This window comes from Sander vitreus, chromosome 3, assembly GCF_031162955.1.
Source record: "Sander vitreus isolate 19-12246 chromosome 3, sanVit1, whole genome shotgun sequence".
Classification (NCBI taxonomy): Eukaryota; Metazoa; Chordata; class Actinopteri; order Perciformes; family Percidae; genus Sander; species Sander vitreus.
Genome location: NC_135857.1, coordinates 33,907,996 through 33,932,142, shown reverse-complemented (window position 1 = coordinate 33,932,142; position 24,147 = coordinate 33,907,996). Strand labels below are relative to the sequence as shown.

Genomic DNA, 24,147 nt, shown 5'->3' with positions numbered 1-24,147 from the left:
GTCCGAGTTTTTTCAGCTGACTGCTGCTCTCCCCTGCTGCCGCGGCTCTTTTTGTTTTGTTGTGATGTTGAGAAGCAAAGACACGGGAACTTTCTTTCTGGAGAATTTATTCAGAGACAAACGGAAACCTACACTGTACATTTACTACCACCTAACTAATAAACTGCTGATGTAGTCTCAGCTCTGACAGCCGACAGCTGTCTGCTCTGAGCGCATTCACCGTCACTCTCTCTCTTTCATGTAGCCTACACACTAAGCACCGAGTTATTCCTTAAAGGAGCTTCCTTTAAGGAAGGTCTTGTAACACAAGGAGAGCCTGCCAGAGCTTCTTGTATTTGGTCTGAAAGTCCGAACCATCCAAAAAGTGCTTTCACACTATAAACGAACCGGACCATTGGTCCGGAACGAGACCACCTCTTTTTATCGGACCAAAATTTGGTTTTTTGATCCGGACCGTGGTCCGGGGGAGGTTTCACACCTGTAATTTTGGTTCGGATCAAACTGGAAAGTCCGGACCAAATGAGGTAGGTATGAAAACGCCCTGATTTTCTGACGCTCGGCTGCTGCAGACTTCGACAATACTTTTATAAAAGAAACAGTATGAGTGTCATTAATAACAGTTATACAAATGGCACAGCTTCCTTGCTTCATTGGAAGGTAATGATTGCTTATATGATGACTGATGATTAAATGAAACAACTAATCACACACTGAAACACAGAACCAACTGAAAACTGCATCGTAATCTAATGATCCCCAGTGAGACAACACAAATGTGGACAAAACAACCAAGGAAACTGCGCTGTTTATCTTTCTGAACATCATCAATAACCATTATTTGAAATGACTCTTCTTTCTTATACATCAGGGTAATAATCATTGCTGCTAATTGTCCCGTTATTCACCATCAGCTGATGAGTTGTGAGTCTCAGAAAGTAAAAGCTGTTGGTGTGGTTCATTTAGCCTCGTTTAAAGATCCAATTAACTATTTGCCACCATAAGAAAGCTACGTGTTGTCGGTCCTACTGTCCTCCTCCTGACGGGAAGCAAAATGATTATTAGAGGAACCCTTTTCCATTATGGGATATGATATGAACACATAAATCAGATATTACATTAATAAGCAAAAGGCTAATGCTAGGTTAACAGCAGATAATATCTGAATCATGCCATCACAATGTAAAAAAAAAAAGTTTTTGGTCACTTTTCAACACCACTGATGGATAGCAGACTTCAATAACTTTATAGTCTATATCAACGATGTTTCATTTCCGGGATTGTTCAGGTGAAATTTCGCCGGATGTCCCTCATTTTCGGCCCGGATGTCTGTTACCTTCCGGGTTCTTTGTGTTGGTGTTCTAACCTCTGGTGGATTTCTGAGGACTATGGTTAACTGCTCCTCAGATCTCTGCAGGGTAAATCCAGACAGCTAGCTAGACTATCTGTCCAATCGGAGTTTTCTGTTGCACGACTAAAACTACTTGTGAGCATACACCAAAACAAGTTCCTTCCCGAGTATTTTGCAGCGGCAACGTTGCTCCGTCTGGAGTCTAGCGCCTCCTAAAACGATTGTGATTGGTTTAAAGAAATACCATTAAACTAGAGCAAGTTTTTCTCCCATCCCGGAAAGTTGTGTGGACTAGCCAGACCCTCCTCCGCAGCGCTGTAGAGGAAGGTCTGGCAATGCGAGACTAATAACTCCATAATCCACAAATGACAACAAGACCTGTTAGAGACGTTTTAGAAAAGTGGAAAGACGACCCAAAACGGCTTTTCATAGTTTATTTTGTATAAAGTGTATTTTAGGATGCTAAAATTACTGTGGATATAAATGGATATTTTTATTCCTTTTTATTCACAGATGTTTTTATTAGTGCTGTCAAACGATTACAATATTTAATCGCGATTAATCACATTAATGTCATAGTTTCATTTAATCGCAATTAATCACACATTTTTATCTATTCTAAATGTCCCTAGATTTCTTTTTGTTTCATTATTTTTTCTCATTTTAATGCTCATCAACATGGAAAAGTGGATCGGCTGGCTTTGTGCTTTTGTCGCCTGGCTTTGACGAGGGGGCGGAGAATTGGCATCAGCTGTGTGCTTGGCCATCAAGTGGTATTTCAGACTGGACGTGCTGCGATGAGAGCTCAGTTCACAACCACAAAACACACAGATCACTTTGGTCTTGTCAGTGGAACCATTTGGCAACTTTTTAAAAGTAAACTTTCCATTCAGAATCTTATTGGCATCCACTTCGGCGTCTCGCGCTCGCCATTCACTCAAAACGTAACGTTAGCCTACTGCTCTTTGGGCGGCTAGCAAGCCCAAACAAGTGTGTGCGGCGTGCCTGTTGTTTTGTTTCCGGTCTAGCTAGATCCGGTGTGGTGTTGTAGTTTTTCTAACGTTACTAGTTGTTGCAACAGCATGTGAAAAAAACTACAAAGTTTGCTAGGCCAAAAAGAACGTTAATCTCGCAATAAATTAAAATGGGTTTGCGTTAACGCCGTTAATAACGCGTACTCTTTAACAGAAAGGTCGACCTCTTTAGAAATCTTTTCCATAATATTGTCAGACACTTAGAATATTAATCTGAGCCTGTCAGTGGCAGAGGGCAATACAAGTATCTTACCAGAAAATAACTTCGGAAGAAGTTAAAGTCACCTTTTAGAACATGTCTTAAAAATATGTGATATTTACTGTACTTAAAGCTTTAGTGCGTAACCTTTTAATATTAATGAACGTCTGTTACATTCAAGCCGTTGCCAAATGAGTTGCTACAAAGCTAATTAACACAACTCTCTCTGTATTTCTCAGTATGACTATGTTCAGAAGATTGTGTCGTCCGGGCGACTTTCCCGTGCAGAAACTCGAGTAGATAATGACCTCTTCTGAAGAGTCCATCATGTTTTTTTTAATCCTCCGTGTCCTCCTAGAGCTACTAGCAACTGTGTGGAGGAGGTGGGAAGAGGGGGGTGCGCTATCACGAAGGTTTGTGGACGCGCCAACAGTTTTGTTGTCATTACTTAGAATTCCTCATGAGGGCGACAGAAACTACGCACTGTAGCTTTAAGTATCAAAAGTAATTTCATGATTTAAATGTCCTTAACTATTAGAAGTAAAAGTGAAAAAAAACAAACAAACATGGATTATGAACTTTATTGTGTCTTCCTTATAGTAAAGCATAATATTCAGGGTATCGACACCTTCTTAAACATCTAATTCATATCACCAAAGACAACAAATAAAAATCGATAAATTATTACTGACAGAATTGTTGCAAACGACATCAAACTAACGGCAGCTTCGTCTCTTCCTCGCATTACATCTTCCTCTCGGTAAATAACAAATGAACACAAAAGGAGATTGAGGGAGGGAGGGAGGGATGGATGGATGGATGGATGGATGGATGGATGGATGGAGCGACAGAGAAATAGATACAATTATTCACTGACACAAGTGGTGGGATGTTGCAATTTAGAGATCACTCCGACAACACGACTGCTTTATTTTGCATCTTCACCTAAAGTAAATAAGACAGAGAGAGGATGGTGGGGGGGGGGGAACAAATGGGAGATAGATGGAGAGATGAAGTGGGGGAATTGGGGGGGTGTCATCAAGCCATGATACATTTGGAGAGATGGAAGCGGTGGGAAGCTGTAATCAACATCACAATACATCAAATCCCACACAGGATCGCTGTTAGTCCTCCGCCTCTCCTGTCACATTTACATACTAGGCCTGTGAATATCAGCTCCGCTGAGAGCTACTGATGGGAAGACAACATACATCACACGCCACGATGAGATCTCTTTATGTCTATAACATGTTGTCTGTGAATGGTAGCCGCGGGTGGAAAGATTTACATAGAGTGTCCCTGACCGGCTGACAATTTACAAAGTCGAATCAGAATTGTCAAGTCTTGCCTATATCGTTGACTGCTCGTCAAATCGTGCGTGTGTGTGTGTGTGTGTTCCTTAGTACACTTTATTTCTATGTTACAAACTTTCAACTGGTGGAGTTTACATAGTCGAACCTAGTTCTCAAGTTTTTTTTTTTTTTTTTTTAAGATTGATAATAAGATTAAGATTATTTTTTGTGCAAATTCAAAATACTGGAAAGAGTCGTCTTCCCCCTCCTCCCCAGACTCGAAGTTCACGGAGGTTGCCAGGTTGAGACCGCAGCATCCAACAATGTTGCTAGACGCATGTCTCACATAGCCAGACATTACTCCACAGCACAGCGGAGTAGCTAACGTTAGATGCTGGCTATGTTGACAGTCATAAATGCCCGTGCTCACGCGGAGCTCTTTACCTGACTGACAGACTTTCTCGGCTTAAAATTATGGTTGGAACCGCTAAAAACACCACTACCTTGCGGTTCTCTCTACCTGACTGACAGACACACTTTCTCGGCTTAAAATAACTCACCGTTTGTCAGCTACGGCCACTGAAGAGGCTACACGGCTGTTTTGCCAAAGTTAATTATGAGGAATGTCAAGTTTGTTGTAAACAGCCGTGGCCCCCTTGCCTGGTCCTTCTGTAACATTAGCAGTTATCACGTGTTAGCATGACAGCGTTAGCCAGGACCAGTCGGGATTACTTCACTGGCCTGTGTCTCAATTGTTTTTGCGAGTAACCAACTCGAGTACTCTATACAATTCAATGTAGCTACACAAATGTTGAAATGACATAAAATGCCGTACCTAGTAGCTGTGATAAATTAGCTTGAAGCTAATGCTTACCTGTTCAGGAAGAAATTAGCCAGCTCTGTGTCGTTTAGGGCTCCAATATTTCGCCATCTTTCAAATCCATCTCCAATATTTACCCGGGGTTTGTTACGTCTCTGGTCACGCAACTGAGGTTTTGTTTAGGTCGGGTAGAATCTATGTCCATTGATCCTGTCCGTTTGTTTGCTGCTTTCATGGCTGTACTAACGTTACAGCTGTAGAGCGCTGGGTTTGCGTTTTTACAGGTATATCTGGCAACCCGGCCCGGCTGTCAAACTGGGCAGCTGATAACAACAAACAGGAGAAAATACTGGCATTAGCGTTGATGTCAGAAAATATAGTAGTTCAACTTGGCATGTTTCCTTAATATCTGATGACATATTGTGGTCATGTTTGGATTTAATACAGTAAATATATTACATATTGCACCTTTAACTTCATTTAATATTTTATGTGGCGTTTTCTTTTGCGGGGTGCAAATGTTCCACCAAAACAAGTTCCTTCCCCAGATTATTTTGCAGAGCCACCGTCGCTGCATCCGGAGTTTAGGGCCCAAGATGATTGTGATTGGTTTAAAAAAATAAAAACAACCCACAACCCAGAGCGTTTTTCTTCTTCTTCTTCTAGAGACTAGTAATACACTGACTATGGAGAAGTAGCTCATACAACCAACATCAAAACATCTGAACTATCCCTTTAAGGTGCTGATTTTTGGTTCCTTTGTTAAAACATGGTAGCCTGACATCATCATACTCAGTCAGAATCTGAGTCTGATACCGCTCCATTGGGCTGTGATTATGAGGCGTGTTTCAAGCGAACCAGGAAAGAAAATGCCTCTGCACTCAATTGGATAGACCTCCAACCAATCAGAGCAAAGGAGTATGTGACGTATGCGCCCCATCTTCTTAGCGACCATCGTGGCCAGCTGATGAACTACATTTTTGCCGAATCCCGTAAGAAGGACGGCAAAAACATTTTTCCGATCGACAAATGCCTTGATTACGGTTCTCTGTTCCTCTTTTAAAATGAATGCGCTGTTGTTACACGCAATGACGGAATCTACACATCTCAATTCTCCAGGGGCAGCCATCTGTGTTGTAAACAAATTCAACCCAAGCGCTCTTTGGGGACGTGGTTGATTACATCATCTGTCCATCATCGTATAAAGCCCGCCCTGACAATTTGATTGGTCTGAACAGCTCTGGTTGGAGCATAGTTGCTCCACAACGACCAAGTCCAGACCCAACTTCCCAACCTCAAAAGTTGTGGGCGGGGCTAAGTTCAGCTGGCATCCAGGCTAAAAACATGATACCTGTTTAGAACAGTTTATTAATACTTTAATCATCATAAGTGGGACGTTAAATAAAGCAGCTACTGTCTTCATATCTTAATGTGTTAGATATCATGTTTTCAATAAAATCCAAACAGAGGCTGCAGGCATGTTTCCAGAGTCGTTTGGCAGCTAAAGCAACAGGTTGTCTCATTTCCTCTCTGTTTAACTCTGGATGGTGTTAAGTGAGATGTGCTTTAGCCTGCACACTTGATTCCCCGAGAAAAGAGTTTACAAACCGCTTTAGTCATCCCATCAAGATTCACTTTGTCTTTTAAACGGAACAGTCCAGCGGAGCTGCAGACCTCTGTCATTGAGTAGTTTCAGCTCCTCCACTTTAACACCATTTTACACACTGAACTTAGCAACACAACACTTGAAAGCATACCGTAATAAAATACATACCGTATTTTCCGGACTATAAGTCACACTTTTTTTCATACTTTGGCTGGTCCTGCGACTTATAGTCAGGTGCGACTTATATATCAAAATATATATAATGTAACATGTTTTAAATGTTATTTCATGCTGAAAACATTACCGTCTACAGCCACGAGAGGCGCTCTAGACTTGTGACGACTATACGCTGCTCCTAAAGACAACTGAGAAAGAAAAGAAGCTGCGGGAGACTGCAGGTAGTAAAACACGCAGCCGAAAATGGTAATCGAGCAGCAGAACGAGAGTTTGGAGTGAGAGAGAAACTTGTGAGGGACTGGAGAAAAGGTTAGTCTCACTGCAATGAAGAAAACAAAGAAAGCTAGTCGCGCTAAAATCCAGATGGCCAGAGCTGGAGGAAGGAGTCCACAGATGGGTGCTTGAACAACGTGCTGCTGGGAGAGGCTCGTCAACAGTGCAGCTACGTTACGTTAACGTAGAGGACACCTACCGTATTCAGCCCCTTGTTCTGGGGGCTGTTGGGTAGTTTAATAACTGTTAATGTGTTACGTTAACATAGAGGACACCTACCGTATTCAGCCCCTTGTTCTGGGGGCTGTTGGGTAGTTTAATAACTGTTAATGTGTTACGTTAACGTAGAGGACACCTACCGTATTCAGCCCCTTGTTCTGGGGGCTGTTGGGTAGTTTAATAACTGTTAATGTGTTACGTTAACGTAGAGGACACCTACCGTATTCAGCCCCTTGTTCTGGGGGCTGTTGGGTAGTTTAATAACTGTTAATGTGTTACGTTAACGTAGAGGACACCTACCGTATTCAGCCCCTTGTTCTGGCTGCGTGGGTGGACTAATAACTGTTAATGTGTTGCGTTAACGTAAGCGGACCACCTACCGTATTCAGCCCCTTGTTCTGGGGGCTGTTGGGTAGTTTAATAACTGTTAATGTGTTACGTTAACGTAGCGGACACCTACCGTATTCAGCCCCTTGTTCTGTTGTGTAGTTTAATAACTTGCCTTTCCAGATTAAATGTCTGTTCTTGGTCTTGGATTTTGTGAAATAAATCTCTAAATAAATGCGACTTATAGTCCAGTGTGACTTATATATGTTTTTTCCTCTTTCATGGCGCATTTTTTGACTGATGCGACTTATACTCTGGAGGCGACTACTATACGTACCGGAAAAAATACGGTATGTGTATGTATCTAATATACAAGTCCCAACCTGAGCTTTATTAATGGCTCGTCGCTAAATTAGCTTAAACCCAGATTTTTAAAAAGGAGCAGGTTGATTTAAAATCAATTTTCATCTGGATTTCTAGACCTAAACACACCTGAAAAGGATACCTGATGATTGCAGTTCATAACATTCTTCTTGTGATGAGCTGTTGACTGTGTACCAAAGTCTCTCTGTGGAAGTCTCCTCTGTTGTATACCAGGATCTTTTGTCATATTTTTTGGTTCCGAAATACTTTAGCTGTTAGATTTTGTATCAAGTTCACCAAAAAAGCAACAACAACAACAATGCAACTGAACAAAGTTTTAGGTTAGCAATTCTCCAATCATCAGACAAAGCAGCGCTGTCAGCCATTTTGGTTACAGCTGCAGTTTGTTACCCCACACACCCACACACACACACACACACACCCACACACCATTTTCACTGAGTTCCCACCACAGGAAAAAAGAAGTTCTCAGCGGACTACCCAGAGTGCATCAGTACATTCAGCCCAGTGCTCCCCAGACAGCGCTGAGCTCTGATAGGCCCCTGAGGATTACACATTGCAAAGGTTTTAACCAATAGGAGCAGGCCATTAGCTCAGATGGAGTAAACATACTTACAATAAAGAGCAGAGGAACTTGAACTGCAGCAGTAACTGAGACTGCGTGTGTGCGTTTTACTTGCTGAAGTATTGGATTTCTTCCCCGGCAACAAGAGCAGACAATAAACCTGGCTCTGGGAGAAAGCTTCTGGAAGTATACTGGGAGCTACTGGTGGAGCTTTACTGGTTCCTCCCTCGAGCAACTACTTCGAGATTCAACACCAGCATCCCGCGAACCAGACGGAGGGAATCCTGTCTGTCTGTGGAGATATCCAAGCTTACAAGACCTCAGCCTTATCTGCTCTCTCACTGCTGCTTCCATTTCAGCTCTGCGAGGCAGAGAATGAGGAAGAGGAGGATGGATAGACAGTGAAGAGTGGGAAAGAGAAGGAAGGAAAGAACAAGGGAGCGTAGACAGGAAGGAAAGGAAATGAGAGAAAAGTGTGGGGTCTGGCTTCATTTCCTGCATTCTGATACACCTTTATGCACCAGTTTATGGTGGGAATACCTTTATGTATCCTATGGGAAGGAAAACACGGATGACATTCAAAACTATAATGGAATATAAAGCAGTAAGGGGACTTTCACATCAGGAACCTGAGCCTGGATCACAAAAATTGACCCCAAAGCAACAAAGACAAAATAAAATAGGCTACTTATATTAGTATTACATTTGCGGTGAAGGGAGGATAGTGGCGTTAGTGTTGGCGGAGCATTTGGGCCCAGTTTTAAGTGGTTGTATGGAAATCCTGGAGATTTCTTAGTGGGTATACGGCGTATACCTGCGTATCACGTAGACCACACCACTGGTTCGACTGTATAATTTAACAGACATTGTCCATAAAACAGATTGAAAGTTGTATTTCTGATTATTTACATTGCAAATTGCATACGCTGTCCCAAAAAAAAGTCCACGTTGTCACTTTTTTTCAACCTTTGTAAGACTTTTTTACGACATTTCTGTCGTTTTTTTTGTCGTTTCGACCTTTGCGAAGTTGTTCTCAATGCAGCTTTGTATAAGCGAATTTTGACAGAAAATGTTCATTTCCATTTTTTTTTATGACGGGACAAAGGCTGGGTAATGAGCTGCCAGTACTTTATCTGTTATTTTACGGATTTATTCCTTAGAGTGTACAGCACCTGTATCTGATGCTTGTCTTATTATTGTCCTGCAGGTGTTTTCATTTGTCTTACTTTCATCACTTTCACCCTCTACCATTTTATACAGCGTCTCCAGTCTCAACAGAGTGTAACAAAGGTAATTTTGCTCTGCCCACAGGCACACAGAGAGGAAACCTGTTCCTGCAAGTGTGACAATGTCATACATCCTGTGGGCCTACTGCACGCGCTCAGTTCGGTATTAACCTGTCCAGGATGTAAAATAGGTACTTCTTTCCCTTATCAAGGTGACTTAGAGTATCTTGTTCGAAATCTCTCCTTCATGTTGATTCAATTCAAGAGGATTTTAATCTTCACTTCTCAGGTTTTTTTCCCCTCGCTGGTCCGATAAGTGAAAAACAACATAAAATTAGATGAAAGTAGAGGAAATCAGCGGGCCCTCTGCAGTGTTATCTGGAAACAGTAGGAGCCGCAGTCCACAGCGCGAAGCTGAATGGAACTAATTAAGCTGTCCGGCGATATCATTGTATGCGCACTAACGCAATAATGCCACCATGGGCTCATATCAGCTGAGTCATATATTACAAATGTTCAGCGGTACATGAGCACAGTCAACACTTCAAAAACTCAACTCATTCATCACACAGAGGAACGGATGGCGCCGGGGAAGCAGAACTGAGGTTTTTGTCAAGAGCAGAAGAACAAAATATCAGACAGCAGCTCATTTAGGAATTCAGGCAGCCGGCAGAGATGGGGACTGGAGTTTGAGACTCGAACTTGAGCCGCATTTAACCCTCCTGTTTTCCTCGGGTCAAATTTGACCCATTTTCAAAAGGTTTCTATATCATAAATTTTTCAGAAGTTTCTTTTAACCAAATTTTCAAAATAAAAGTAACGTGGATGGTTCGCTACACTGCTCTTCACAAGTAAAATAAATGATCAGTTGACTGAATTTGGGTGTTTTATTCAATTTAATAGGATTTGGAGAAAAAAAAAAATCATAAAAGAATGCTGAAAAAAGTGTCAAAAATATCAGAAAAGACAAAAACGTTGAAAAAAGTGACAAAAACCTTGGGGTTAAAGTGACTAAAGTGTTGAAAACGACGACCAAAACCAAACAAAAAGTTGCATAGTCAACAGCACTTCTACACAAGGGTTAAGTTGCACACGCAGGGGGCGCCTGGATGGCTCACCTGGTAGGGCGTGCGTCCCGAGTACTAAGGCTCAGTCCTTACCGCAGCGGCCCAGGGTTTGATTCCAAGCTGCCTTTTGCTGCATGTCATTCCCCCTCTCTCCCCCCTTTATGTCTTCAACTTTCCTTTCAAATAAAGGCCCAAAAGGCTTAAAAAAAATCATGTTGTATATTTCTGGATCTGGCACTTTCCCTCTGTCATTGATGACTATGTATATATGATATATATGATATATGTATATATGTTTCAGTGGAATGTAGAAACTGAATAGCCCCTCCGGGATATATAAAGCTAATTGTATCTATAGATGTGGGACTCAACAATCTTTAAACATGTTTAGCTCAGTTGGACTCCAGCTCAAAGACTACATGGTATGATACTGACATACATTTCACAATGTAGAAGAAGTTAGAGAGTACACAGTTTTTCTGTAGTATTCTGTTTACCTTATTAATCTGTCTAAAGATATTTATACTCAGGCAGGAGGGCAGGAAGAGAGAGAAAAAGGCGGGTTAAATGTTGAAAGAAAAACCAACACAAACTTAGAAAAAGGGGTAGAAAAACGAGCAAAGACATAGAGAAAAAAATGACAAAAGCATTAAAGAAGAGGTCGCCCTTTCTGCAGTAGTATTCTGTTTACTATATCAATCTGACTGTAGATATGTATACTCTAACAGGAGGATCATCCATCTTGATAGCTTGTGATCACTCAGAGAGGTTTTAGTTGGCGAGAAGCATCAAAATCTGAAAAATCTTGATTTGTTTGAGCCGTGCCACATATGGCTTCTCTCAGTCTCACACACACACACACACACACACACACACACCTGCCTTTAGAAATAGAATCACTGATGGCAGTCATACATATTTGAAAATTAGTGTCTTTAGTAGAAGATAAAGAAAACAACTAAATTGAGAAACTGTGAATAGAAGGCGGCTGCCAGAGCTCTGGGCAGGTTCCATAAAACCCCAAATACAGGCGGCATTACTTTCACCATCAACAAACTGCAGCCAAAAGAAGCTCCTGGCAGCTCCGGCAGGAAAAACCAGCCGTCGTTAAGAAAAAGCGCTGAACTAATTAGACAAACAGTCGAAGAGCCTGATGCTTTATGGGACTGACTACAATCGCCGCTGTGGCACAAGATAACACCAAGCAAATAAAAAAAGGAAATTGGAAATCTGGGCTCAGAGAAAATATTGAGAATAAATAAAGAAAGAAATGCACCAATACGATAATTCTATCCTTCATGTTAACACATGGGAAGAATACTAATTTAAAGGCGTTTCCGAACCCCAAGAATCAACAGAAATGACTGGTGCTTGATGGAGAAAACGCACTTTTCGTGAGCCATACGTTCATATAGCTGCAAAAAGTTAAGCAATGTAATTCCACTTTTTGTTCGCTGCATGCACGCCAATGACTGCTTTTGTATAAGAATGCGGCCGACCGGGCATTAAGCAGTGTCTACAAGGGTGTTTGATCCGCACCAGTCAGAGTCGGGTCTGACACGAATATTCTAAATACATAGGCGTAAAACATAAACAACCCAGCAAGAAAAATACTCCAAAATCAATCTCAACAAAAGCTCACTTTGACCCATTGATGGGTGATTGTGACTGTGGGAATGAGGTGGAATATAATGTATAGTATAAGTGTTTCTTAAGCAAGTTTACACCATTAATCTAACCTAAAATTCCGTTTCAGACACTCCAACTTTGAACGCAGCCACCGGTTTAGCTCTGTTTAGTTGATGAAGAGGGAATTAAGTCTAAAATAATGCCCTGAGGCCTGTCAAATCTGACGCCAATGTATTAATTCCCGCGCCTTCTTACATCGGACTTAAGTTTACCAGAACACAAGGATCAATCTGAGACGAAGAGTTCAGTAAACCAAAGTTTACTGAGTCCAGCATAAGAGTTACAACACAGCTGTGGATTCACAAACAGAGACTAAGTTTCCCTGGCAACAGACATTTAAGTCAGAGCTGGTCCACCAAGTTGTCCTCTAAATTATGAGCTCTGATCTGTTCTCTCCCTCAAGCTTTTATCCTATCCTTTCTAGACAGAAACTATTATCTTTCACAAACACACACACACCAAGGTTTAGGCCTCTGAGTAGTGCAACTTTCTCTCCTAATCTCTTAACTTTAACTGTCTTTTCCTGTTCTTCTGCTTATCTTTCTGGTACACAATGCATTCTTATGCCATAAAAGCCTAAACTATTTGTATGACTTAAGCTTAACTTTCTGTGCATCAGGGGTCACCCGGAGTACTTTTAACTACTTCCTCAATGACTAACTAATGACTTAATTTTAACTGTCAGCAACTTTTATTCTACATTTATTCAGTTCCACAGAAAAACAACAACTTGAACAAGCAACCCTCCGGTTCCCAACCCAACTTCTTACAGACTGCCTGCCCCCCCCAAAAATACCCCATGTGTTATTCAGAAAATGTTATATAAGTAAAAAGGGACTTTTTCCTATTATCCAAATGGAACATGCTGTTTACATGACCTGTATCAAATTCTAAATATTGTCATATTCTGAATAATAGTGGAATATTGGTTGTGCATGTAAACGTGCGCAGTGTTATTACCAAAACTCTCTTCCTCAGGAAGTCACCTCAGGAGAGGATAAAGAGAGGAACGGAGTGATAGCGAGCGAGGGCGAATGGAGGTGGAGGCCATTTGGGATGCTTTATTTGCTACTTCATCATCCAAACTGGATGTGTGTTATTGCTGAAGAAGCACTATTATAACTGACATCGTAGCCAAAGTTTTATGCACAGCCAGCGGAAAAATGTACAGCTGTACAACTAAGGCCGCTTGCATTAAATAATATATTAATAATAACATGACAAGTTTGATTAGAGCAGGGACTGTAATGGGAACTGTGCTCACACATGTATGAGCTTATAGGTGTAGGATAAGTATACATAAAGTAAAGTAGATGGAAGTTATTAATTATTATTCATTATCATTAAAAGTGTAAAGTATTGACAAATCTTTAAGAGTAACATAACTGTGTCCACACTCCTTTTTTTGTGTGCTGTCAGAATATGATTAAATATTGGAATGTTATGTTCCAAATAACATTGATATTCCAAATATTTTAAACTCCCAAAACTCAGAACCAAAATATATAAACACTCTTTTGTACGTGCAGCCATTCTACTTCTTATTTCTATAAAGAACCATAGATAACTTATGGACTTACTATTTATTAATTGTTTACTGTTTATTGTTTTTAACTGCCTGCAAGGTAGGCAATCTCTGTATTGTGTGTATGATTATGTGTGATTTGTACTATACTACCTGCTGTACAACAACTTGCCCTACTGGGGGACAAATAAAGTAACTTGAACTTCATGGCTTGGGCCTCGGCAGCTTTAAATGTGCAAAACGTCCTCTTGCCTCCCTTCTTTTCTGTCATTGAACTTCACCGCTGAGGTGGTTGTGCTGTGCCTCTGATGCTGAATGACCACAGAAAGAACACAGTGGCCAACACCATGTACTGTAAGAGGTTTGTCTGCTCCCCGGCTATTGTCTGATCAATAAAGTTATAAAGCGACACACAGAGAGAGAGAGGACCTCGCTCCCTGGCTGAGTCCTCCGCTGCTGTCAGGGTGCTAGTATGTCTGCTGACCTCCAGCTTATACTGAGAGCAACACACACCGAACCTACTCTATTTGCAAACAGTGTTTTTTTCAAATTCCAACAGCAGCAGCATTACGTTTACATCTACAGGTATATTTATGGCATTTGGCAGACACTCCTTTCCAGAGTCCCGGGAACTAAAAGTCCCTTTTCCCAAGTCTTGTCTTGTGTTTACAGAACATCTGAATAACTCAACTTCAGACCAATGTTGGATTAAAAAGCAAAAGCCTTCTGTAAGATGCTATGTTTGCATCTTTTTGCAAATGTTTGGAGGTGGTACGGGAGACTGAAAAAGCTCAAAAATTGCATTCAAATAACTGATGAACAAAGGATTTTCTCCAAAATGAAACAAATTGAGTTGTTTTGTTGCTTGTCCTATCCTTTCCATAATGTTGTCAGACACTTAGAATATTAATCTGAGCCTGTCAGCGGTAAAATGAGTGAAGGTAAATACAAGCTGCACAATTGTCCTATTAACTTACATTGTAGCTTGTTTCTCTGCTGCCGACTGCAGCGATCTCTCTTAATACTGGACCAATGTCAAAGATTGTTGTTCCCATCAGTCACTAAAACATAGGAACATAAGGTCCAGGTTGAAAAAATCAATAGTTACCCTTTAAGTTTAGGCACCAGAACGACTAGTTAAGATTAGAAAAAAGATTGTGGTTTGGGTTAAAACATCGGCCCCCTTAAGTAGTACTCCCGGGAACACCCATTTCCTGGGTGAAAGTCTTGTGTTTTCCTCTTAACTTCCTCCGGGATACGAACTCCCCTCCCCGGCTTGAAAGTCCTGTGTTTTATGTTATACAGCAGCAGTCGGTGTGGGGCATACAGCAATAACTGCTTGCAATACGTGGGAATTACAGTGTATTACTTTTCGTTGCTATATGTACAAATGGTTCATAAGAACAGCCAAAACTGTGTAGCCACAGCAAACAGGGACTCTGGAATGTAAATGCGATGCTTGGGTTTAAAGGTGCTGTAGGTAGGATTGTGAAGATCCAGGACTTAGCCAAAACATTTGAACATCGACAACCTCTCAGTCCCTCCCCCCCTTTCTGTTAAAGCCCAAAACGGTCTCCTAAGCCCCTCCCCCCACAAGGGAGAATGAATGTGTGTGCATTAGCAGTCACTGACACACAGTTAGACACCCCCCTGGCCCTGATTGGTGCATCTGAACAGTTAGACACACCCCCTGGCCCTGATTGGTGCATCTTTTTGCAAATCTCACTACAGCCTGTAGGTGGAGCCAGAGGAGCTGGGTTATTATTTTTAATGACCTGCTTCATGTAGTTCTACTGGAACATAGGGTCAGTTTCAGCAGATATGACAGAAAGTTACTTTTATAAGTCTTACCTGGGTGGAAATATGTGGATATACTTTTTTCTTTGACATCTTACAAATACACGTTAAATGTCGATGACATTGTTTAATATTTTTGCTGATTATTTTTTTGATTTTAATTTTTGTTTTCCTTATTTAAAAGGGATAACGGATGTAACGCATCAACAACACATAAGCACACACAGAGACACTACTATAGTAGTAGTACATTTTCTTTGTAGGAATTACTAATTTGAAGATGTGGAATTCACGGATAACTATTGAGTGCACGTTGTCAATAACAAGTTTACTCCCTGAAACCTTCCCGGCTCTGTAACCACCGGCACAGGCTTAGCAACGTGGTGGGTCTGCAGGTCTGCAGATGCTGTACTCTGTAGCTCACTCATCCGCTGAGGTGCACTTGCATACGTGTGGATAACGGCTGTATGGTCATAATAAAAAAGCTTGTCATTGTACCATTAACCGTCACACGCACATGATAACTGAGGGCAAACTTCCTGCCCAACAGCGCCGCAGGAACAGCGCTCCAACACGGCAGCTTCGCCGCTAATGATCACTATTTATAAGACCATTCTCTCCTCTCGCTGCAGATCTTAATAGGAAAAAAAAACAACAGGGAGGGAAACCTCTTCAGTATTCAGCCAGCACTTTCTTTACACTCTGCTCAACAAACTTTAACTTCAGAAACTTGAAAAAATGTGATCTAAGCAAACCAGAGTTGACTGATGTATAGGATCTCTGCTCTGCTGTTCATTCATTAGAGTGAAACACGCACGCACACACACACACACACACACACACACACACACACACACACACACGCACACACACACGCACACAAGTCACCTTTCCCTCTTGTTCTTGTGCTGACTCGCGTACCAGCCTTCACTCTCATTATTGGTGCTCTCATCCTGCATCTGGACTTATTATTCTGCTTGTGACCATTAGGCCTGTTCATCTCATTACTGTAATTCTGATTCAAGGCCCACACCTGCTATTACTACTACGAGCACTCGGTCTCATTAGGAAACTCCTGTCACAGCCACAGTGAAAGAAGCAGCAGCAAATTAGTTTGGATTGAAAAGTCTTAAATGAGACAGAGGGGCAGCGGGAGAAGATATGACTCTCGCGCTTTGTGCATGTATGTGTGTGTGTGCGTGTGTGTGTGTGTGTGTGTAGAGGCAAATTGCAATGTGTCCGGTGTGTTTTGTGAGAAAAAGAAAGAGAGCGTAAAGTGTGTAGGTGCTTGCAAGTTTGTTGTGTGTCTCAGGATCTCATTTCGGTGAGTTAATGTGTGTGTGTTACGAGATCTATAGCTACCTAATGGACCTATTTTGCAGTCTGAGTTGCTTCAAACAATTTAGTCGGAGCAAGAAACTAATGTGGCTATTAAGGCTGCATTAGCTAAAGTCACTGTCATGCACGCACACCCCCCCCCACACACACACACACAGGCACACATACACACTTCAATTGTGAGTTGTTGCAAATGTTTCTTCTTCTGTTATGAGTTTGTGTGAAAGCCGGCAGTGAAGTCACCCCCGGGCCGTTCAAGCCCATCAAATCTTGCTGTAGATTTCTTGGTGTTAACATCGTGCAGGCCTAGTGTTAACCTTTAAATGCATCTTTTAAATCTTATTTTCGTCTTCTGACGTAAGCATTTTAAAACACATTCAAAAGGTGAATGATTTATCTCGCAAGAAAGCAGCAAAGACAAACTGGCACTGATGCTCGTTTGGGGGATGATTTTCTTTTCTTTTTTTTCCCCACCCAGCAGCCAAGGCGGACTGGAGTTGATCATGTTTGACATCGAGGTAAGAAACACAGCGGGAGTGTCTGCAATGTTCCATTGATTTTTACATTATCTTATGGGTAAAATGTTCCACAAGTCAAATGTAGCTCACAGATCTGTCGAGTGAAAATGGAACAGTAAGAAAGGCAATGATTCTCAACACATTGAGCATAACTGCATCTTAGATCTTAGATTGGACAGTATGTTTGTCTCTTTATATCAGAGTAATAATGAGTCTCTGTGGAAGAGAAATACAAGAGAAAAGTCATTTACACAATAAATGACCCAAGTACTTGAGGTACAGAGAAATCAATCAAAGCAGACTGCAAACACTGAACTCATTACTTTCTAAAACACAACACAGTAAACTATGTAAATATAAAAGTAATCCACCATACCTGTTCCAGCCAAGTGGAGAGAGGACATTTGATGACAGCAATGTCTCTGTGTCAAATCCCACAACCACCAATAAGCTGAGTTACTCTTTATTAATCCCTGTGAGGGAATTTGTCATCTTCAACCGACTGAAGTTACTGGAAAAGTTCCAGTGAGTCTGATTCAAAGGAAAAATCTTTTTATTCCTTTCAGCCGACATAGATTCCAACTATCTGAAGCTTAAACAGACCTGAAGACCATGGAAACCTGACGACTAGACGCCCAGGCACAAGGACTTTGAGTACAGAGGACACATACTGATATCTAGACTACAATAACACGCATGTCACTTAGGCCGGGTTAAGTCTGTTAAGTTGGTCACTTGGACATTTGCACGTTTGATTTGGTAACAACATGCTTTAGCTTAATTTACAGAAATATAGTTAGCCTAAAACTGACATTTGGATGTTTGACTTGGTGACAAAATTACAAAAAACGTTTGGCATAATGTTAGGTTTAGTGTCAAGATCCCACAGTCTTTCCATCCTTCCTACAGATTCCTCACGTCTGTCAACTCTTTCATGGGTTCTTTACATTGTTGGTAGTGCATCCCACCACACAGCAGCTTTAAAAAAGTTTTTCTCACTCTGGTGGGGGTGGGACTCAAAATGTGCTCCATACTATACAATACATGATGAATTTTGTATTGAAGTTTCTACCGTTGATAAGCATTGTGGCTCTGTAACATTTCCCCACAGAAAAGTATATTCCACAATACAACTGTCGCTCCAACAAAAATAGGCAAGATGCATTAACGGCCATAACCATATAACCATGTGGCAAGTCAAAGATCTTTCTCCTGCACAGTTACTGTGGCCAGTGGATGTTAAAGCTTTAGTGCGTAACTTTTTTTTATATTAATGAACATCCGTTACATTCAAGCCATTATCAAATGAGTTGCTACAAAGCTAATTAAGACTAGCAGCTCCACAGAACCATCTCTGTATTTCTCAGTATGACTATGTTCAGAAGATTGTGGCGTCCGGCGACTTTCCCGCGCAGTGAAGATAATGACCTCTTCTGAAGAGTCCATCATGTTTTTTTAATCCTCCATGTCCTCCTTGGCTACTAGCAGCTGCGTGGAGGAGGGATAACGGAAGGCTTGTATCATGTGGACGCTCCGACAGTTTTGTTGTCATTACTTAGAATTCCTCATGGGGGCGACAGAAACTACGCACTGTAGCTTTAAAACCACTGGGTAACCATGGATTGGTTCTGAAACGCCCACACTTTACATAACTCCTGTTATGGTGGTCACCTCCACCAGTCAAACCTGATTTGACACCATCAAGCTCAGCCAATCAAAGTAGGAAGCAGAAGAAGCATCAAGCCTAATGTCCTCGATCCAACGTTTAATATTTAGATTAATAAAAGATAAATCAATTATAATGAACACATGAAAGTTAAAGAAAAATAGCTACTCATACAAGCACAGCAGCCTACCTCTCTTAGAAGGAGGGGGGCCGTCCTCTTCTCACAGGGCACGGATCAGTGCTGGCGCTCATCCGGGTCCACGTAGGTTTGACCGGAGGAAACCGGGTGACGTGCCTTAAAAGTCCTCCAAGTTTGTCATTGGCTCAGCCGGCTGTCCGTCAAAGTGTACCAAGATTCCCTGCACAGAGAGAGCAAGAGGAAAAGGATAAGTGGTGAGAAGAGGGGAAAAGGTTTAAAGAAGAGAGGGGGAGAAAAGGAGGGATGAGGCAGACGAGTGGACAGATGCAGCGAGAGGACGGCAGAGCAGCCTAAAGGCAACTTGGCTGGTGAAGTGACATGTTCCTTCAATCAGCAAAAAAAACGTCCATCACTCGGGAAAAGAAGAGACGACAGGAACAGACTGAGATGAGAGAAGTGCAGATGAAAAAAATACAGAGAGAAGGTCAGACAGAAGGAGGAAAGAAAGCATCATGGGTAAAAAAAAAAAAAAAGGCACCATTCCTTGCCATGGCTTATCAATGACAGTATAGACATAGATGCAGGAGATATGTATGTATATGTGTGAATTAAGAGGAAGATTTGTCTCCTTCAAAAATATATAGACAACTCACTACCCAAACTAGGAAGAAGTGGGCAATGTGTGCAGATGAAAGGTGTGTGTGGCTTCCCTCAGTGGCGCCAGTGCACGGAGCTCGGAGCTTTCGTGGTCTCCTGAAATCCGGTGGATCCTCCGTGACGTGATGCCCATGTTCCTGTTCATAGTCCAAGTCATTTTGGCAGAGCTCTGCAGAGGGCACTGGCGCCATGGAGGGAAGCCACACAGTATTTATCTAAACACACTGCCATGACACAGAGCTGGATTTAAATCAGTAAAATCTTTCTTTAAATCTAATTAACTTTAGCTTTTAAGATTTATAAGTAATTGTTATAAGCAACTTAAACTCAAGTATTCAGTTTAAAACTGCAGTAAGAACAGTGGTAGCTCATGTCATACCTTATTTTGCACATACTACAGTACTTGCTAATACTACTGGAGAACGCAGTGCCAAACCATTTAGTTGAGTAACATATTCATTTGATAAGCATACAAGTTTAACTGGTGAAATCTGTCTGTATAGACAGCAAAAAGTGAAAAAGTGATTTATGTTAAAGGTCCCATGGCATGAAAATGTCACTTTATGAGGTTTTTTAACATTAATATGAGTTCCCCCAGCCTGCCTATGGTCCCCCAGTGGCTAGAAATGATGATAGGTGTAAACCGAGCCCTGGGTATCCTGCTCTGCCTTTGAGAAAATGAAAGCTCAGATGGGCCGATCTGGAATCGTCCCTTTATGACGTCATAAGGGGAAAGGTTACCTCTCCTTTCTCTGCTTTGCCCGCCCAGAGAATTTGGCCCCCCCATGAGAAAGAGAGAGACATCATGGCTTGAAAACAAGCAAAGCATGGCAGTCGGTCAAGGCCACACCCCCACCCTCCACCTTGCCCCCCCTCTCTCCTCCTCAATAGCATTTAAAGCAACAGACACAGAAATGGCACATCCTAAGGAAAGCTCATTGTGGGACTGGCTCTAGTGGCTGGAATTCTGCACCAAGGCTGAATTTCAGGAAAGAGACTTCAGATACAGTATTAGGGGACCACTAAGGCCTATATAAAAGAGACTTCAGATACAGTATTAGGGGACCACTAAGGTCTATATAAAAGAGACTTCAGATACAGTATTAGTGGACCACTAAGGTCTATATAAAAGAGACTTCAGGTACAGTATTAGGGGACCACTAAGGTCTATATAAAAGAGACTTCAGGTACAGTATTAGGGGGACCACTAAGGTCTATATAAAAGAGACTTCAGATACAGTATTAGGGGGACCACTAAGGTCTATATAAAAGAGACTTCAGATACAGTATTAGGGGACCACTAAGGCCTATATAAAAGAGACTTCAGATACAGTATTAGGGGACCACTAAGGCCTATATAAAAGAGACTTCAGATACAGTATTAGGGGACCACTAAGGCCTATATAAAAGAGACTTCAGATACAGTATTAGGGGACCACTAAGGTCTATATAAAAGAGACTTCAGATACAGTATTAGGGGGACCACTAAGGTCTATATAAAAGAGACTTCAGATACAGTATTAGGGGACCACTAAGGTCTATATAAAAGAGACTTCAGATACAGTATTAGGGGACCACTAAGGCCTATATAAAAGAGACTTCAGATACAGTATTAGGGGACCACTAAGGTCTATATAAAAGAGACTTCAGATACAGTATTAGGGGGACCACTAAGGCCTATATAAAAGAGACTTCAGATACAGTATTAGGGGACCACTAAGGCCTATATAAAAGAGACTTCAGATACAGTATTAGGGGACCACTAAGGTCTATATAAAAGAGACTTCAGATACAGTATTAGGGGACCACTAAGGTCTATATAAAAGAGACTTCAGATACAGTATTAGGGGGACCACTAAGGTCTATATAAAAGAGACTTCAGATACAGTATTAGGGGACCACTAAGGTCTATATAAAAGAGACTTCAGATACAGTATTAGGGGACCACTAAGGTCTACATCAAAGAGACTTCAGATACAGTATTAGGGGACCACTAAGGCCTATATAAAAGAGACTTCAGATACAGTATTAGGGGACCACTAAGGCCTATATAAAAGAGACTTCAGATACAGTATTAGGGGACCACTAAGGTCTATATAAAGAGACTTCAGATACAGTATTAGGGGACCACTAAGGCCTATATAAAAGAGACTTCAGATACAGTATTAGGGGACCACTGAGTCTTATATAGAAGCATCCAAATAGCAGCATATCATAGGACCTTTAATTAGCTACAGCTAAAACTAAAGCAAGACGAAAATTGTCCCCATATTAATCTACTGTCTTTTTTAAATACTTGATTAATCAAATAAGAGTTTTAAGCAGTAAGTGGAAGCATACCGTGGAATACCAAAGGTCAAAAGATCACATAAATGCAGGTAGTTAGTTAGCTCTCTGGTTTGCGTTTCAGTTTTGTTGATGGAAATCATCAGCACAGATGTAAGACATCTGTCACCAATCAGAGCGCTCTGATTACACTTTCTGTTCGGAAATCAGGAAAGAATCAACAATTTTTGGTTGGGTTGGGGGGTTAGTGCGCGGAAGCACGGAAGGGAGGGGGAGGGGACGGGATGAGGAGGAGGGAGGGGCGAGCTAGCCTCGTTTTGTTTGAAAATACTTCGAACATCAACAGGAAGTGCTGTCACCCAACATCGCTTAGAGCACCTTTAAATAAGGGTATATTTTATCTGTGAGAGGGTTTTACAGAAAAGAAGGCATCGAACAAACGGACAAATTTCAAGAGGCACAAGCCCACATTAAATAATACAAGTTAATGTATGGTAGGCATAAGGAGCAAACAGAGCCAAGCTGGAAACCTTTGGGAGTTAGAAAATCACAGACGGTGTGAATTCCCTCTCCGTCTCTCTCTTCAACCCTACGTCTCTTAGTTACATCTCTCCCGTCTTTCGCCGTGAGGGTTTTCTCAAACCTGGCATTCTAAACATTTATCAAATTAACGATCTTCATGTTGCCCAATTTGTAAATGGATCTTTAACAAACACTACCACCTAGTCGTTTGCGATCTTTTAACTCCTAACAATCACTTTCCCAGTTATCCCACTCGCAAAGCAGCCCAGATTCGCCCCACCTCCCAAACGCAAACCATTTTTACCCAATTTAGTATTAATTATAGAGGTTTTAAAGTAAGATATGGACTTCTTTCCCTCGCAGCCGACAGAATCTTTCTCCTTTACAATTGAAAAAAAATCTGTGAAATATATTATACTGTATCAATAACCTAACATGTTTCTTGTTTTGTTTCTTTTCCTTTTCTCTCCTCGTTTAATCCGTCCTTTCTTCTGTCCCTTTTTCATTTCACGGTATTATTATAGGGAACCCATAATTGACGATCTTCAAGCCCCTTGAAGGTTTTCTGGGATTCCTTTGCATGTCATTTTGACTCAATATCTCGTAAATGTATGATTGTTGTTGTTTTTTTAAGTTGTTCTTTTTACATGCTAAATTAAAATAAATGAATCAAAAGTCCCTCTCTGTCTGTCTCTCTCTTCATCCCCCCGTCTCTTAGTTACATCTCTTCCGTCTTTCGCGGCAGCCGTATTTAGTGATGACTAAATACTGCTGACTTTCTCTCTGTCAGAAACAGTACGTTTCGCTTTCACCATCCAAGCTGAGAGACTCAACATTCAGTCTCCCACCGAGACATATGGGAGATGAGTTTGGCCCACTTCCTAAACAGTGTTGCCACAGTTATAAAAAGACCCATTGAGACTGAAGTGGAAAAGACTAAATAGGTGACTGCAGAAAATTGTTTGACTGCAGGAAATTGTCTGGGTTTCTAAGCACATTTTCTGGTTGGGAACTGTCAGCAATTTTGTAAAAAAAAAAGAAAAAGAACATGCTGGCAGCCCTTCTCCTGCTTTGTCCAATGTCCACCTTTCTATTCGTACCCTGGGACTCTGTGGTCATTACAGGAAAAATCCACTCTGGAACTCCAATAAAAAGCAGTAATCGGTTCTGTACTTTGCAGAGTTTTTCTGTTTCCTGTGGGTACCTGCTAGAAGCAGCAAACATGCTGTCACATTCAGATATTTTCTGCAGCTATGACTGAGTGTGAAAGCAAGAAAAAAAAAAAAAAAAGGTTTCAGCTATCTAAAACTTCAGCAGGAAGTGTCAGATTTTGGTGTCAGGGCTTTGCTGATCTTCAGCACGCAGACAGAAGAGGAAGAAACCAATTGCCGTGAATATGAAAGGAAAAACTTTTTGCGTCTTGCTGGTGATTGTTTCAATCCGTTGTGGGAATGAGGTGATTTGTTGCAGTGG

At 41.4% G+C, this 24,147-nt stretch overlaps 1 protein-coding gene across 1 annotated transcript in view; it reads right to left on the bottom strand.

Annotated features, from left to right (window-relative positions):
- Positions 1–16,507, bottom strand: part of LOC144515927 (leucine-rich repeat and fibronectin type III domain-containing protein 1-like protein) — a 191,640-nt gene extending 175,133 nt beyond the window's left edge. The window contains exon 1 of the mRNA XM_078247125.1: positions 16,437–16,507. Within this exon, the coding sequence (XP_078103251.1) occupies positions 16,437–16,507 (71 nt within the window). The remainder of the gene's footprint in view (positions 1–16,436) is intronic.
- Positions 16,508–24,147: the final 7,640 nt, after the last annotated feature.